The 18,269-nt window shown below is 43.2% G+C and overlaps 1 protein-coding gene across 1 annotated transcript in view; it reads right to left on the bottom strand.

The window, feature by feature from the left end:
- The window catches only part of rif1 (replication timing regulatory factor 1), a 30,687-nt gene that overhangs the window by 11,484 nt on the left and 934 nt on the right, over nt 1-18,269 (bottom strand). Inside the window, exons 3-24 of the mRNA XM_059342933.1 lie at nt 17,591-17,721; nt 17,426-17,504; nt 15,597-15,693; nt 15,387-15,517; nt 14,264-14,358; nt 12,561-12,750; nt 11,193-11,285; nt 10,687-10,825; nt 10,444-10,595; nt 9,408-9,522; nt 9,130-9,309; nt 8,276-8,386; nt 7,127-7,189; nt 6,303-6,403; nt 5,725-5,811; nt 5,556-5,629; nt 4,380-4,560; nt 4,115-4,222; nt 3,248-3,397; nt 2,612-2,711; nt 1,600-1,889; nt 915-1,117 (exon numbers count right to left, since the gene is read on the bottom strand). Coding sequence (XP_059198916.1) covers nt 915-1,117; nt 1,600-1,889; nt 2,612-2,711; nt 3,248-3,397; nt 4,115-4,222; nt 4,380-4,560; nt 5,556-5,629; nt 5,725-5,811; nt 6,303-6,403; nt 7,127-7,189; nt 8,276-8,386; nt 9,130-9,309; nt 9,408-9,522; nt 10,444-10,595; nt 10,687-10,825; nt 11,193-11,285; nt 12,561-12,750; nt 14,264-14,358; nt 15,387-15,517; nt 15,597-15,693; nt 17,426-17,504; nt 17,591-17,706 — 2,855 coding nt within the window. The 5' untranslated portion in view covers nt 17,707-17,721. The remainder of the gene's footprint in view (nt 1-914; nt 1,118-1,599; nt 1,890-2,611; nt 2,712-3,247; nt 3,398-4,114; nt 4,223-4,379; nt 4,561-5,555; nt 5,630-5,724; nt 5,812-6,302; nt 6,404-7,126; nt 7,190-8,275; nt 8,387-9,129; nt 9,310-9,407; nt 9,523-10,443; nt 10,596-10,686; nt 10,826-11,192; nt 11,286-12,560; nt 12,751-14,263; nt 14,359-15,386; nt 15,518-15,596; nt 15,694-17,425; nt 17,505-17,590; nt 17,722-18,269) is intronic.

Below are 18,269 nucleotides of genomic sequence, written 5' to 3'. Positions count from 1 at the left end.
TGTTATTTCAGTTAAAGTAACAGCAGGAGAAAAAAAGGAAGCGTTTCCATCAGCCACCAACAAACTTCTCTGCACATTTTGAAGATTCTCATGAGAGAAGCTTGATGGAAGTGTTTGTTCCTTTTGTAATTAGCCAGAAAATGATTATTTTTTTATTTTTTTTTGCCAAATACAGAAATGAAAAGCATCAAATTAGTCAGGCAGCTTTTCAAAATAAAGGGAGCACGCCGGACAAAAGCACCAAATGTTTTCAACATGCTCTCTATCACCATAAGTTTAAATTTTTGATGGGAGCCACTTCATCAAGATCACGGATCGGAGATGGCAGCCATATAAAGTCTATGAGAACCAATATATCTTCCAGGCCACTTAGATGGTCCATCTTGGTGTCAAAATCTACATTTTCTGGGTCAAGGAGTCCTTTAAAGCTATTGTGAATATCAATAGATGTTTATTTGATCAAATAGATGTGCTCATTTTTGCCAATTATTTACATAATTGTCGGTCGGACATATTAATATAGGTCATATACAGTGCATGTATTGTGAAAAATGGATAACATGCATACATTTAATTTAAATTTTTTAGCTTCACTTTCATTATTTGTTACATTTACAACTATAAACATCTGTGCAATTCCAGTGAGCCTTCTTGCAGCATGAGCAACTTGCACCTTTCCAACCACACTCCACCAGTTCACTGCAGCTTCTGAAGCGATTGGTAGAATGCTTCACACAGGAAATGAATAACTCAGCAAGTAACCGACACTGAATTTGGTAAACCTCTAATAGACATCTTCATTCTGCTTTCTACCACTGTGATCAACAGATGCAGCTCTGTCCATGGACATGAATAAAGGTTCTTTTCTTCTGGGTTAAAATGTAAACGCAGTATTAAATGTGAGAGGTTTTCACCTGATGTCGTCGGGGTAGGTGAGGCTGACGGAGTTGGCGAAGGTGGCGTTCCAGAACTGCGTGACGGCGAGGCGGAGCTGCTTGTTCTTATGAGGAAACACCACACAGAGCAGCGGAGAGAGCAGAGCCAGCAGCTCAGAGTCAAACGCCAGAGCAGAACGGCTCTGCAGGCAGCCGAGGAGGTCGAGGAGGAGCTTCTCCAGCTGCAGGAGACAGGAGAAACAGTCAGTTCATGGAAAGATTTAAAAAAAAAAAAAGATTTTAAAAAGATGCATGTACATAGGAGACAAGGAGACAGAGACCAGGAGACAGAGACCAGGAGTCAGAGAAGGGGACTAGGAGACAGAGACAAGGAGACAGAGACAAGGAGACAGAGTCGAGGACTAGGAGACAGAGAAAAGGAAACAGAGACTAGGAGACAGAGACTAGGAGACAGAGTCGAGAACTAGGAGACAGAGTCGAGGAGACAGAGACAAGGATACAGAGTCAGGGACTAGGAGACAGGGACTAGGAGACGGAGACAGAGACAAGGACTAGGCGACAGAGACAAGGAGACAGAGTCGAGGACTAGGAGACAGAGTCGAGGAGACAGAGACAAGGAGACAGAGACTAGGAGACAGAGACTAGGAGACAGAGACTAGGAGACAGAGACTAGGAGACAGAGACTAGGAGACATTTGACCCACCTTCCCCAGCAGCTGAGCAGAAACTCGTTGCTCCTCTCCAGCTGCTCGTCTGTAGAGGAGGGTCAGCGGTTGGATCAGGGAGGTCAGAGCTTCCTTCACCGTGTTGGCGAGGGCGAGGTTGGTGAAGAGCGCCGACAGGACGGAGATCAGAGCGAGTCCCGTGGCTTCAGAGGAGGCCTCGGAGTCCTCCAGGTAAAGCTCGAGACATTGGACCAGCAGGGACTGGAAGGTGGACAGATTCCCCAGAACCTTATTCCTCTTTTTCATCCAGTTTACCGGAGTGTGAGGAGCTGCAGGAGACGAGAGGGAACACAAGACTAAGTTCTCCTTTTAATCCAAGTGACAGAGTCCGGGACTAGGAGACAGAGTCCAGGACTAGGAAACGGAGACAGAGTCCGGGACTAGAAGACAGAGTCCGGGACTAGGAGACTGAGACAGAGTCGGGGACTAGGAGACAGAGACAGAGTCGGGGACTAGGAGACAGAGTCCGGGACTAGAAGACAGAGTCCGGGACTAGGAGACAGAGTCCGGGACTAGGAGACAGAGTCCGGGACTAGGAGACAGAGTCCGGGACTAGGAGACAGAGTCCGGGACTAGGAGACAGAGTCCGGGACTAGGAGACAGAGTCCGGGACTAGGAGACAGAGTCCGGGACTAGGAGACAGAGTCGGGGACCAGGAGACAGAGTCGGGGACTAGGAGACAGAGTCGGGGACTAGGAGACAGAGTTGGTGACCAGGAGATAGAGTTGGTGACCAGGAGACAGAGTCCAGGACAAGGAGACAGAGTCCAGGACAAGGAGACAGAGTCCAGGACAAGGAGACAGAGTCCAGGACAAGGAGACAGAGTTGGGGACTAGGAGACAGAGTCGGGGACTAGGAGACAGAGTTGGGGACCAGGAGACAGAGTTGGTGACTAGGAGACAGAGTCCAGGACAAGGAGACAGAGTCCAGGACAAGGAGACAGAGTTGGGGACCAGGAGACTGACACAAGGTTACTACTTTAAACTCTTACACTTGAGCTTCTGTTGGAACTGGGGGGTGAACGGAGAGAAGTCCACACACTCCACCATCACCTGCAGGATACTGGACACTGCGTTTAATGTTGCAGGAGCCTGAAGGATCAGAGTCAAAACAGGATTACTTTCAGAACAAACTCACTTTTCAGTATTTTGTGCATTCAAAACAAAAAGCCTCAACTTCCAGATGTAGACCAGAGGATTTTATTTTATATTTAAACCTCTTAATGTGAGGATGAAAAACTTTTATATTTTGTACATATATCGGGTTAAGTTTCAACTTGTTTTTTCCTTCCTTTGTGATTTCTGTCATTATACCCGAGTCATACTGCATAGAAAACATGTTCTAGCCATGATTGTGCCGATTCCACAGAGCTGCAGGACTTATTTATATTTTATGTGTATCACATACTTTTACTATATTTAAAACCTCTTATGAGGATGAATAACTTTAAATGATAAAACTGGATCTCATCCATTTATTTCTAATTGCAGCTTTAATTTATTTCCTTTCACATCTTTGACTAAATCTCTGGTCCGTTGACCTCCACTGGAGAGTAAATCTTAGTTTAGAGGTCAGGTGTCTCTGTGGGTGCTTTAATGTGGAGGCTGGTTTCCTGTCGTCCACTCACCGTCAGAGCCTCTCGGTCTATCGCAGCGGCCATCTTGGCACACAGCTCCTCGCAGCAGACGTTCTCCTCGGCCGTGACCACCAGAGCAGAGCAGCGAGCAAACACTCTGTACAGCCTGGACCACGAGGAGAGCATCGACTTCTGAGCCGCCTAGAGGAAGGAAGGGAACACAGGAGGAGGAGTTTAAAACACAGGATCTGATTCATCGTCTGTGAGAGCAATTAGTGGACAGGGACTAGGAGACTGGGACTAGGAGACAGGGACTAGGGGGACAGGGACTAGGGGGACAGGGACTACAAAACAGAGACTAGGAGACAGCGAATAGGAGACAGGGACAGAGACTAGGAGACAAAGTCGGGGACTAGGAGACAGAGACTAGGAGACAAAGTCGGGGGACTAGAGAAACAAAGCCGCATGCCAACTGTACAAGTTGTGTCCACCGCTGATTGTAAACAAACCGCCGTCACTAACTGTGCACAAAGTGTCCTGGTGCTTGTTATAAACAGAGGTCGTTGACTGAACACCTCCTGCTGCAGCACATACACACTGGACTGCTACAGTGCTAACTGTTAGCCTGTTAGCATTGTGCTACTCTGCTCTGACTATCGTCTCCTCCACCTCGTTCAACAACGTCAGACTGCACTATGAAAGGGCTAAATATCACTTTGCCTTTGCAGGATCACTGTGAACACCCTAAGGCAAAAAGCCGGCACAGGTCTTTCCAGCAAGATAGCGGGACATTTGTGGGACGGCACTATGAAAGGGACTAGGAGACAGAGATTAAGAAACAGGATCTGCTTTGTGGTCTCAGAGCAGACGGTGGTTGAAGGTTTGATCTTCATGTCGGTAGATTAAAGATGAACTGACCTGCTGCAGCGGAGCTCCATGCAGCAGGTGAGTGACGGGGAACAGCAGCGCCGAGTGCATGGCGCTGAAGTTGTGCTCCAGAGCATCACCTTGGTTCACCTCGTTAGACTGGAAGAGAAGAAGTTCTCAGTTAGTCCTTCTGCACTGATCACAGCCTGATGTTCTGGTTCTGACCTTATAAATGACTAGTTGAATGTTATTTCTCTTGTCTGATGCTGGAGTGTTTGATAATGTTTGACAGGTTTTTAGAAGAGCCTGAACCAACCTGAGTGATGGTGTCGGTGAGCGGGTTGACCACGGCGCTCCACATCCTCCACAGCTGCTCCTTGTTCTGCACCGACGCGGCGTTGCGGCTGATGGCGCCCAGCACCGCCTCCGCAAACGCCAGAGGAGAGGTGGGGCCGGTCAGACCGCAGCCCACCAGAGTCTGCAGGACCTGAAAGAACCTGAGACACAGAAACCTCTGAGGATACAAAGTCATATAAAGAGGACACAGCACATTCACAAATCTATTACGATCCAATGCCAGGGTTCCTACACAACAGCTTTGTAAGTTTTACTTTTTCTCTGGACTCAAATGACCAGAAAATCTAGTTTTAAATCCAACTGTTAACCTTCTAAACCCCAACAAGCTGTTTTAGGGCATTTTTTTTGCTTCAACTCAAACGTGTCCTTTGTGCAAAATAACTTAACTGATGACATTAATCATAAAAAATAGGGGGGAAAAGTAAATTTTTTCTAATTAATACTTTCTTTTAATTGTAATAAAACAGAATTTAGATATAAACACTTGTCAAAGTGACCACAAGTGTCACGAATGTTGTAAAACCATTTATCTCCACATATTGTACATATTGAAGTACTGTTATATTTCCAGCCTCTCCTGTTCTCTCTGCTCTGTGTAAACAGCCTCTCCTGTCCTCTCCTCTCTGCTCTGTGTAAACAGATTTTCAGTGAATATTTGTCATGTGACCGTTGGTCTCAGCAGAATCTCCGAGAGTGTCTCTGAGCAGCAGAATTTAATGTTTTTAACAGGATCTGGTTAGTGCAAACACTTTATTTTAAATAACACATTTAGAATAAATACATTGTGACACAAATATCAACATTTTAACACAAGTTTGATCACTTTTTATAACGGTAAAGGGTTGTAACTGATGATCTGTCAAAAATGCTGAACTCCAACAATGAAGCCTGCCTCTACAGTTCCTTTCTACAATAAACAGTTTATTTTTGGTGACTTTTTAAAGAAAAGACACTTTTCAAACCCCCCAGTGGGTTTGTGCTTCAAACGGGTTAACATGTATGCTACATTCTCAAAATACACCTTTATAACGCACATCTCTGCACAGAGAGCAAGCAAACCAACTTGATCTCCTGTTATTTCCCCTGAACACATTTAATAAATATTATAATATTGTGATAATAATGAGCAGCCCACCTCTTGTCCTCGACGTAGGCAGCCAGCATGCTGCTGTTGTAGAGCAGCAGGATGAGGAACAGAGCCGGAGTTCCCTGAGCAGCAAAACACAAAGTTTAACCCAATCCTCTTCAGGAACATTTCCATTAATATTAATTATGAATATGAGATTAAAAGATGAAACACTCACGTTCAGCACGTCCATCTTGCCCACCTGGTAGGAGGCGGAGCCAAGAACTCTCTGAGGAATCCCTCTGACCGTGTCCTCCAACAGGATCTGAGAAGATTCAACAGATCAGATTTAAGATTTTAACCTTTTTATTAACTCCTGTCAACCTGTCAAAACTGTCACAGAGTCAGAGATGAGGAGACAGAGTCAGGGACTAGGAGACAGAGACTAGGAGACAAGGAGTCAGGGACTAGGAGACAGACTAGGAGACAAGGAGACGGGGACAGAGACCAGGAGACAGAGACCAGGAGACAGAGACAGGGACCAGGAGACAGAGACAGAGACAGGGACCAGGAGACAGAGACAGGGACCAGGGGACAGAGACAGAGACCAGGAGACAGGGACCAGGAGAGAGACAGGGAGACAGAGACAGGGAGACAGAGACAAGGAGACAGAGACAGGGAGACAGACACCAGGAGACAGGGACCAGGGTACAGAGACAGGGACCAGGGGACAAAGACAGGGACAAGGAGACAGAGGCAAGGAGACAGAGACCAGGGGACAGAGACCAGGGGACAGAGACCAGGGGACAGTCTCACCAGGACTTTGTGAGCAGGCAGAGCCTCTGAGGAGACGATGCTCTGCAGAGCCTGCAGCATCAGGGTCAGGACCTCTCCCCCCTGTCGGTCCTTCTTGCTGCCTGTGGACCACCAGAGACCAGAATCAGCTCAGAAACACGTCAGCAGGACGAGACATTTAAAAAGTGTCTCATTGAAGAGAAGAGGGTCATCATCGGGGACGCTCCCCTCAGTGTTTCTGTCTCTTCACAGCGGTACAGACCGCTCAGACTTAAACTGATGTGATAGTGGGAGTGGGAGGGCCGGGGACGAGGACGAGGTCTCTCTGATCCTCCTCCCGGACTGACTGACCCAGACCCACTCAGAGTGCTCTATGTGGAGCTGTGAGGCGGGGACCACGACTGTTTGACCCTCGCACTGCTGAGCAGCAGCCACAACAACAGCTGATACAGTTATTTAATAAAACTAGAAACATAAAGCAGGAATATCATTCATGAGGCTAAGTGGCATTCCTTTCTTTAGTTGCATGGCTTGAATCAGGCCGGGCAATTACATGGTCACGACTAGTGATCGTGATAAATTTCAGGTTGATTACAGTGATCAGCTGTAGGCATATTTACTCGATCAAACATATCGGAAATGTGCATGACAACAGCCAATCAGAGTCGACCTTTTCCTGCTTCCTCCTTTATCGTGCATAATACCATAAAATAGTGCATGTTTAACAACTGGACTCATAAGATTGTTTGACTTTTTGATGAAACAATGGAACAAATGAACACAATATTAATCTGCATTTCTTTGGCGGAGCTCTCCATATGACAGACTGAACATCAGGTACTCACCGGACTCTATAGTTAAGTTAACAAACCGGACGAGACTCGTCCACAGGACGGCCAACAGAGAATCTGGAGGAGATAAAAATGGAACCGTGAATGTGATTATATTCAATCAAGACAGCAGGTTTTGGTTTGAAGATGTGATGAAATCTCTGAGCATTTCCTATACAGACAATTCAAGTTTTTGAGTTTCTTTATTTAAAAAAAAAAAAAAGAGTGGCATAATGCAAACAAACTGGCATTAAAAAGGGTTAAAAACTTATTGTCCTCTAAAGATATCAGAACTTTAACATGAGACACAGGGTTAACGCCATTTTTCTTCAGTGTTTAAAGTCAGGACGAGGAAACAATCGCGAGGAGACGGAGTCGGGGGAACCAAGAGTCGGGGGGAACCAAGAGTCGGGGGGAACCAAGAGTCGGGGGAACCGAGAGTCGGGGGAACCGAGAGTCGGGGGGAACCAAGAGTCGGGGGGAACCAAGAGAAAGAGTCGGGGGGAACCAAGAGAAAGAGTCGGGGGGAACCAAGAGAAAGAGTCGGGGGGAACCAAGAGAAAGAGTCGGGGGGAACCAAGAGAAAGAGTCGGGGGGAACCAAGAGAAAGAGTCGGGGGGAACCAAGAGAAAGAGTCGGGGGAACAAGGAGAAAGAGTCGGGGGAACAAGGAGAAAGAGTCGGGGGAACAAGGAGAAAGAGTCGGGGGGACCGGGAGAAAGAGGCGGGGGACCGGGAGAAAGAGGCGGGGGACCGGGAGAAAGAGGCGGGGGACCGGGAGAAAGAGTCGGGGGGACCGGGAGAAAGAGGCGGGGGACCGGGAGAAAGAGTCGGGGGACCGGGAGAAAGAGGCGGGGGACCGGGAGAAAGAGTCGGGGGACCGGGAGAAAGAGGCGGGGGACCGGGAGAAAGAGGCGGGGGACCGGGAGAAAGAGGCGGGGGACCAGGAGAAAGAGCCGGGGGACCAGGAGAAAGAGTCGGGGACTGAGTTAATAAATAGAAATCATTAAGAACAGATGTTTCCATATTTCTGACCTTAGTGTTTACACAAGAGTGGCCTCCTGATATTAATCTGGTTTATTCCACTCAGGACGAGGAGGAGGTAATATTTAGTTTAACCGTCTCAGAGTCTACACACAGAGTGGTAAAGCCGTTGTGTTTTTACCTGGAGCCTCTTTCCCGATGCTGATGAGTCCATCCCTCATGTTGGAGGTGAGCACGGCAGCATGTTTGGTGAAAGAGGAAGAACTGGAGATGAGCGGGTGCTTCAGCGGCTCTGGGAGGAAAAACAGAAGCTGGTTCATGTTGGAAACAAGCTTCACACAAACTGGGGAATGAGGAGTCGGGGACTTCTGCACAGCCGGAGAGCTGCAGTTTCAGCCCACTCACTGTTTCGCAATAACGCCTCGTAGTTTGGAGGATAAACAAGTGCATTTCTCCAGAAAATATGGCTGAAATTCAAACGGCGAGTCAAGGTTAATTAAGGTGCATTTTTAAACGCTAAAAAAAGAAATTTTGAGTGTGTTGACTCTGGCCGTTGTCTCTCAGCCATACATACTACTGCAGAGTAGTTTACAGTATATTATCTCTACCGTTGCTGAGGTTTGTGACAGATCAAGCTTTCAACATGTCTATCTGTCCCGTCTGTCGAATCAGAGCAGAGCAATCAACTGCAGCTGTTGCTCCTGTGACATTTGACGCCACTGAGAGAGAAAAACAGCTGAAAGTTCTCAAACGGAAAGCATTTTGGGCCAAACCGTCGCTCCCATCAGTGAACAGACTTCAGTTCTTCCTGAACATCTACATATGTGTTTTGTGAATAAAAATGAAGAAATTGTTGTTTTTTAGAGCAACAGCTTTGGCAGACCAATTTTCCTATGTTTCTATGTATAAATTATTTCAGTATAGTATATTAGGTGGCGCTGTCGCGAAAGAACGAGGGTCCTGAAACTGAAACGGCTCTCCGGCTGTGCAGGACTCCCCTGTTGGGAAGTAGTCATGCGTGTCTCTGACTCTCACCGAGACTCAGGACGAGTTTGTTCTTGGCTGCGGTGGAGATAACATCTGGACCCAGGAGATAGTGCAGCAGCATCTCCAGGCCCAGCAGCTGGATGGAGGGGAAGGTGGAGGGGACCATGACGCTGGAGTTCAGGTTCATCCGAGGAGTCCCTGCCGGGCCGCTGAAGCCTGGAGCTCCTGCTGTAAGGAGAGGGAAACACACAGATAACAGTCTTTAGTGTGGAGCCTTACAGGGGACTGGAGGGCCCGGGTGGAGGCAGGGGGGTGTATGAACATACCGGTCTTTGGTGTTCCAGGTGCGACAGATCCATTTTGAGTGACGGCTCTAGAGGGAGTTCCTGGGACTGAAGGGGAGTCTGAGCCGATGGTGCACTGAAGCAGAGGGACAGAAACCTGCAGAGGCAGAAACTGTTCACTGACAGCACAAGGTTTCACTCTAAGAAAGGAGTTCCAAGCAACGTTTTCCAGCTCTTTCTCTGTTCTGGGTCGACCTTGGGGTCTGGGTACCATCTCAACTGGCCCCTTTAGACGCAAAGGAGCAGCAGAAAAAACTCCCAGTACATCTTATTTAACCTATACATCACATATAATTGTTTTCATAAATATCATAACATAAATATCTGCTGGTTTCATGAAGCCAAAGCTGAAAACATTTGATGCCTTTTGTAGGGGTGTGCAACATCGTATCGTTCACGATTACACCGATGCAATTATTTTTAATGAGTAGAAAATGCATATGATATTTGCAACATTCCAACTTATTGACATAGTGGCAAGGGTTTCTCCATTTATTACCTAGACTGTGGCAGCCCCCTATAGTCTCGTGTGCTGCGCTAACATCACATTTCAAGCTACTGAAAGTATTTTTACACTATTCATAATATAAAGTTATTTTGCTCATCTGTCACCCGTCAGTCAGTCAAAACCCTGACCCTCTGAGCTAACATTAGCTAACAATTAAAGGTGTTTTAATCACAAAAAAGCTACTATTACTTCCTGTTGCTAAAGACATGCAGCTTTCAAAATAAGAGCAGTGTCAACAGAATCCACCACAGAATTTACAAGATTTTGTCAAAATAAGATGCCTTAAATAAAATATACGAGAACCACAATTTAAACATTATTCCAGGATCTTTGGATATTAACTCTGAAGTCTATGAACGTAGGACTAGCAGGCTTTATGTGGCACCTCTAAAAACCATTAGACACCATTTATAAAACACAAAACTTTTTGCTTTGGTTGGATGTTTTTAAATCGTTCCCACAGCTAAAGGACATCTGTGTGTTGTTTCTGGGAGGACGGACATGTCTCACCTGATCAAAGTGGGGGGACAGGTTGGGCCCCAGCTGGACCACCAGGTACCACCACACCTCCACCTTGGTGAGCAGCAGGACCTCGGTCCTCACGTTGATGGAGGCCAGCGGCTGCATCAGGAGCTTCATACGCTTGGCGCTGCACAGGATGTCTGAGGAGGAGACACGGCGAGACATTAGAGACGCTACAGAGCTGAAGTCTCAGTCCGAGGACATGAACCGGAGCAGAGGGTCGGGGCTCACCTGGATTCAGAGCGAAGTTATCGATGAGGCTCTTCCAGGCGATGAAGGCGATCTTTTTGATGGTGGGAGAGGAGCTGCGGAAGCCCAGCTCCTCCAGGTGCAGCAGGGAGTTGATGAAGGGGCCTCCTCGGTGCAGCAGCTGGGGGGCAAAACCTTCAATAAGTCACCAGCTGAAAATATGACATTTTAATCTGCAGACGTCAGAGAACAGTCACTATGTTCCCTTTTAATTAAACTCAGGGTTTCCCATTAATTATCTAGACAGTGACGGCCCCAGTGCCTCCATCGTAGGATGGACTAAAGTTCATCTTCAGACAATGCAACGTTTTGTTTGCTCCAAAAATCTGATCTTCAGTAAAGAATATCCAATGACAATAATCCATGTTAAACTGTCATAATACACCCGAACACCGTCTTAAATCAGCCTAGATCGAAATCCGTAAAAGCCCAATCTGTTCTTCAGTCACACATTCACGTCCTAACATGAGAACAGATTCACACTTTACCTTTCCCAGCAGTTTGACAAACAGAGGCCAGAGCTTCAGCACGTTAGTTTCATTCTTTGACGTGAAGAGTTTCTGCAGCTCTGGGATCAGTTTCTGTGGAGACACAATGAGTCACTTCCTTTTACTCTGTGTAGGAGTTCATTACATTACATGTCATTTAGCAGACGCTTTTGTCCAAAGCGACTTACAATAAGTGCATTCAACAATGAATAACATTTATTTGACCCAACAAAACCAACCGATATAAAACATATTTCTGAATGGGGATCTGGCAAAGAAGGCAGAGAGGTTACTAAAAGTCAATGCATGAACAGAAGATAAATACACAGATGGTGCATAAAACATGACAAAAAAGCCATGAAGAAGTGATAATACCGCCATGAATTATAGTAAGAACTAGGGATGGGAATAATTAATAGATGGAATAATGGTCTGTTAAGAATTTGGTCGACCATTGGGAATTTTTAGTCGATCTGTGCATTTTTCAGTTTTATCTCTGTGTTTCAGTATCACTGAACTGAAACAAGCCGAGCATTCAGTTCTGAAAGTTGTAATAACAATTGTAAAACACACATAAATACAAGAGGATTAATTTGATCCAAAACTAGCTTACTGTATCAAACCTTGCTCGCATGAATTACTAGGTTTAATTTTATCCAAAACTTATTTGTGAAAACTAACCTCATGCCTCTTCAGAGGCTAAAACATAAAAGATTGAACTGCTTCACGTTTTCTTTACAGTATCATCTCACTGAGTTAGCTTAAAGATAGACAGGAAGTCTCTTTTTGTCCTTTTAAAATAAAAGTGTGTTATAAAAACAGGCTTTTGCATAGTGCTGTATATATAGATTTTATTTAGCCCATGTATGCATGCAGCGATTAATCGATTAATTGATCGTTAGCGTTATAGATGATGGAGTTTCTTCCAAACGCCCAGCCCTGGCAATAACAGCTTTTGTTTAAAACTAGTGAAATAAGTAACTCGTGCATCTCAAATATTGATATGTCCTCATAAATGTCAACTAATTAAAAATCAAATATTCGATTTGAAGAGGTGTGGACACCCTTAATGGACTTTCTCAAGCAACAGTAGATTATATTTATCTGTAAGCATATTGATTACAGATAAATACAATTTTTTTAATTAAAAAAAAGAATATATATTATTATTTGTTGTAATTGTTATTTTATATTCACACTTTTTTATTTTATTTAAATTTTTATTCATTTTATTTTTTGTGTATGTGTGTTCAGCGAGGTCTGCCTGCTTTTCATTATGTGGCTAGTGTGATGAGTGTTGATGTGTTTCAGGTCCTTTGGTGCAGAACTTTATCATTCCTCCTACAAACAGGAAGCAGAGCTGCTCACCGTGGACATCAGGGGCTCGATGATGGCCGCCACCTCCGTCTGTTTCTCCAGCAGCAGAGGAAGGCCCATCTCCAGCGCCGCCGCCGCCCGCAGACGCACCTTGGAGGCGGAGTGGACGACCAGCGGGATGACCAGCTTGGCCCAGCGCAGCGCTCCCTCGCCCATCGGAGCCGGGACCTGCTCCAGCAGCCTGCACACACCAGGACCGTTAGAAACTAGTCTCACAGGTGTTTTAATTATTAAATAAAAAATAGCAATAATCACATTATGAATGCTGCTTAGAAGAGTATTTGGCTATAAGTATAAAACACATTTACATGGCAGGCACAGTACACAGAAATAAGGATTATCAACAGAAGGACATACTGATAACGCTTTGCACATCACCACATTATTTGAGGACAAGCAGATAAAAAACTGAAGCACTCTTTGTGCTCCTATTCAAGGCCATGAGCCAGCTGGAGATAGATACTGACGAGCACTAGACAAGATACAGAAGTGTGCTGTTAGCTTTTTTCCTTCCACAGGGCACTGACCTGAAGCTGAAGCACTAAGAGGCTAGGACCATAGATATATAGGACTAGCCTGCGTGCCGACGTAATGGGCGGGCCGAGTCTAAACCATGGTGCTGCCCCAACAGTTTTGACCAATCAGATAGTCGCACATTCATATTATAAAACTCTGTGTAAACAGCTTACTGCTTAGCAGCCTGTGGTTTCTGAACAGAGAAGGTCGATGTACATGCTCCAAAAATGAAAAATCCTTACTCAATATTTGTTTTCTGGAAGCTAAGAGATGTATAGTTCATGAAAAAGGGATAAACCTTGTACTACTTTGCAATGGTTAACAGGGATGTCTTTCTACTTGGCTTTAGAAAAGATAAGCTACACCACGACAAACAAGCTTGACAAGTTTTGGAAAATCTGGACAATAAACATACGTTTAAAAAAATATATATTTCTTCAACTCAGACGTGTGACTTCACACTGACTCAAATTTGCGTACACAAGCTGAGAGCAGACTGGGATCTGATCGTACCCTCCGTTGATAAATGGCGAGCCTTGCGTAGAAATGATCGTACGCCCACATTACACTCACTTTCTGTCATACGCTCGTTTGATAAATGAGGGCCAATGTGTGGACATTTGGTCTGTCGCCATGGTTACCAAGGATGCTATTGGAGTCTCCATAAATACACAATCATAATTATTATGATAGTAAAATAATATTTAGTATAGTATTATGATTAGAAAAAAAACGTGGGTTAATTTTTCTATCTTTTTTTTTTTTTTTTTAGATTTCTTCATCAAATTTGAACTGGGACTAGGTAATATTTTATACTTTGATCCCATTGTGTTTTCCAGCTAGAATGATCTAATGATCCAAAAATATTCAGGCGGACAATAAAAAAAACTAATTTTTCACTGCATTTCCACTTCCATCACTCAATATCAGCAGCACTTCCAGTTATTCTGACTCTTTGGGGATAAACTCCAGAGTTTTACCTTTCAAATGGGACCAAAACCAGATTTACTCCAAAATATTCAAGAACAGCTTTTTAGTTTACTTTAGGCACGTCTTTTACAAGTGTTTTAAGGTGAATTTTATGGAATGTTAAGGGGTTAGGGACTCATGTAATCATTAAAAATATGATTATTCCCATCCAGTAACACATTAATATGATCCATTTCTTGTTCTGTTACCTGATAATGACGTTTAAGGCCTCGTGCTCCATCACAACAGACTGGATGTCCTCTCTGCTCCACACACTCTCCAGAGATCCCAGTACAGACGGCACCTGAGTGAGGGATAGCATACTTGAATATAACATAATACCCAAGTATGGTATGAGCAGAACAAACTCAGCTTCCTGTATAGTGAAGCCAGATGTATTTGACCCAAAGGCTGAAATATGTAATTCCGCTTCTTGAAATTCTTCAAATCTCTAATGAAATCATACCTTTCCTTTAAACTGTTTGGGTGCTTGAAATGAGTTTACCAAAGTCTTAGGTTCAAAGAAGTAGTGTAATATAAGTATAAAATAGTAGACAAATGTAAAATAAATGTCTAAAATGAAACTTTGTCAATACCGTTTGAGAAAAAGTGTGATTTCAATGACATTTTCCATGGTTTTCTTGTTAATAACCAAAATCATTATCAAGAAAACCATGTTAAATGTCTAGATATCAGCTCTAAAATTAAACTCTTATGAGCTATTTTTGTTGTTATCATTATATTTGTCCAAACAAATGTACCATAAGTTGTACCAGGAATTAAAATGAACAAGAAGTCGAAGAAAACAAGGGTGATCTGATCATTTTTTCAAACCAAATATTGACTATATAATGAGAAAATAATTCCTCCCTTCGCTTTAAATGACTCAGAGAGCAGTGAAACTCTTTCTGGACCTTTCCAGTGTTCAGGTTGCCGTGGAAACAAAGACAACAGCAGATGAGGCGGGTCACAAGCTCTCTTTCCTGTCTTTTAATTGGCCGTGTGAGTGACATGTGACCTCGGGATGAGAAAGGGTTCTGCCAATTCAGGCAATATTTCAATCAAATTTAAAACCTCCTGAAGACCTTCAGCTCTTCAGAGAGCATCTTGTCTCCTAGCAACACACGATAATTCCACTCCTCAAAGAATTATCACTAGCACTTATTGATGCACTAATAGCTCTTACTGCACTAGACCCTGATTGTTTGCTTTTATTCTTCCTGTAAGTCGCTTTGGATAAAAGCGTCTGCTAAATGACTAAATGTAAATTTATACACTGTATTATCGCTGAGATGTTGATAGAGACCGTGAGGGTTAAACTCTGACGCTCACCTTTTTGCCGACCACGTCTGGAGGAAAGCTCTGTTTGGAGACGACCCATAATGCTCTGGTGCACGTGTTCTTATCGGTCGACTTCACCACCAGGGAACAAAGTGCTGAGAGGATTTCTGCTGCAAACGTTTCTGCACAAAAGACAAACAGGAGAGAATCAGACTCAGCAGGAATTGCATAATGATATTTAAAATATGTAGATTCACGTACCAGGCACTCCAGAGACGACGTGAGAATGGTACAAACAGAAGCCCAACACCTGCAGGGCAGCCTGGCACAGCTCTGCGTTGGGACCGGTGATATGAGCCTGGAAACAACAAGAAAGAGCTTAACCCATAAGAACCAATGGTGACACGCGTGTAACAAACACTTTAAATCTTCTAGAATCTCCCATATTCAGCTTTATGCTTCACCTTAACTCATTAAGTCCCTAAGCGACACATACTGTGTGACGGGAAACAGAAATGTGTAAAAGTAGCTAATTTCAATCATCATTCATCATTTTTTGTTACTAGGCTAAGTTTAAACCATTTATCAATTCTAACCCTTTAATAGAGTGTCCTGTGTTGCATTTATTTATTTTTATTTATTTTTATTTATTTATTCTGACCATATTTCCTGAACAAACTAAAGTCACAATTTTGATATATGTTATGGAGATGCAAAATAAAAAGGAAAATTTGTGTCTGTGTGAGCAGAAAATGTGTCTAGTTTTTTCTATTTTAAAACAAAAAATATCATAAACATAAATACCATAAACGCCCATTGTAACGTATATGTCACATCACAGATTTTTGAGATTTAGGGGTAGTATTTTGTTTTTAAAACATCAGAAATGTGTTCTATGTGGTCCATTTTTATAGAACACATCCTTTAAGGATAACTGGGTCTGGGTTCTTATGGGTTAAATATAACATCATGTACATTAGTTCATCCACCTTTTTATGCATTAATGATGGACTGATTATTAACATCCAGCTGGTTCAGCAGCTCGACTTCTTACTGGTTTTTAACAGACGACATCACATCTCCCTGATTTTGACTTCTTTGCTCTGGTTCCCTGTTCCTTTTAGGATTGATTTTAAGATTTTATTGATCACTTTTATAGTTCTTTTAGGTCTGGCTCTCAGCTGTTTAAGAGATTAACTCCATACATTCCCTGTTTTTACTCCTTTTACCTTTTATTTTCTGTGAATCTCAGAATGTCTTATTGTTTTTCTTTTAACGTAAGAACTGTTTTTTAGCCTTATGGCATCATTCAAAGAAGGAGAAGCAGCTTTTAGTGTTTATGCCCCGCGAAAGTGGAACACCCTGCCTGACTCAGTTAAACATGCCAAATCAGTAGCCATTTTTAAAAACAGATTAAAAATCTTTTTTCAACAGCGTTCGGTTGAACTGTGTACGTGTGGTTGTGGGAGTGGGTGCACATGTGTGAGTAAGTAAGTGTGTATGTGGTGAATATGGCATAGCTTGTCTACCTGCACTCTTCAATTAATTTGTAATAGATTTTTTTCCCTAATTGTTCGTATTTGCTCGTTTTCTGCTGTTTTGTTTTGTTTTTTAACTAATTATGTATATCCATTGTGAAGCACATCGAGTCTGCCTTGTGCATGAAATGCGCTCTATAAATAAAGTTGAATTTAATTGAATTCTGGTGATTAACTGCTCTCTGTCAAAGCACTTTGTAAACTGCTGTTTTTAAAAAGTGCTATATAAATAAATGTATTATTATTATCATTAAAATGTTGAAACTATCAAAAGGCTTGAAGAACGAGATGATTGTGTTTTTAAATACAATGAAAAATCTTAATCTTTTTTGTACACTTGTATTTACGAGGGTTTATAATCTGTGTGTGCATGACTTTGGGACTATTTGCCTGACTTCCAGAGGAGACACGGCTCTGATCAGAGAGCCTCTCAGCTGGCATTTTATCACTCTTTAACATGTAGAAGAGCTCTACAAGAATTAGTTTCTTTCACAAGCAATCCTATATGATTTTTCATGTGTGCTAGCTGCTGAACACGTGCAAAAGACTCACCAAGATGACTTTACCCAAACGAGAAAAGTGCTTTTCAACTGCAGGGAGGAACTGACGGCCTTCTTCTCCACTGAGACGGCTGCAGAGGAAGAACAGACATTAACTTCTTCAGTCATATTCTAGCAGGACGGTCACAGAGAGGGACAGAAGGACAGAAGGACGTACCTGGCGATGGTGAGGTAAGCGTCCGTCTGCTCCGACTGTCCAGCAGCGTTGTCCTCCAGAGACTCCAGCAGGGGCAGGAAGCTGGAGCTGCTCAGAGGCTCCGCCGTCGCCATCATTATTACTAGACAACTCTAAGGGGGAGAGAGAGATTTTTTTTTATACTTTGAATCCAAATAAGGCACCATAAAAGCATTTTTTAAATACATAAAACTGCAGCAAGGACTGGGTAATGCATGTATATTTTAATAGCTTTTATTATATACACACACACACACACACACACACACACACACACACACACACACACACAGTCCTCTACTTCACAATATTACATCTGACACATTGATTATATTGTTGTTGTCTTTATTACTTAATTAATTGCATATTTGTCTCACATTTTATAAAATGTATCCATTTTGTTTGATTGATTCTTATATCTTACTGTTTTTATGTATTGTCCAAATATTTGGAAAAAAAGTTGTACATGTGCTTTGGCAATATTGTTCTTTAACATTTGTGCCAATAAATATCATACCCATAATTGAATTATGGATATTTTTGGACTGTTTTGCATGAGGTTTTCTGCACACATGGCCAGGAGCAAACAGGGACAGATGCATTATATTGTTGTTGTCTTTATTACTTAATTAATTGCATATTTGTCATTGATTTGTCTCAC

Source organism: Centropristis striata, chromosome 10, assembly GCF_030273125.1.
Source record: "Centropristis striata isolate RG_2023a ecotype Rhode Island chromosome 10, C.striata_1.0, whole genome shotgun sequence".
Lineage (NCBI taxonomy): Eukaryota > Metazoa > Chordata > Actinopteri > Perciformes > Serranidae > Centropristis > Centropristis striata.
This window is presented reverse-complemented; position numbering and strand designations above follow the sequence as displayed.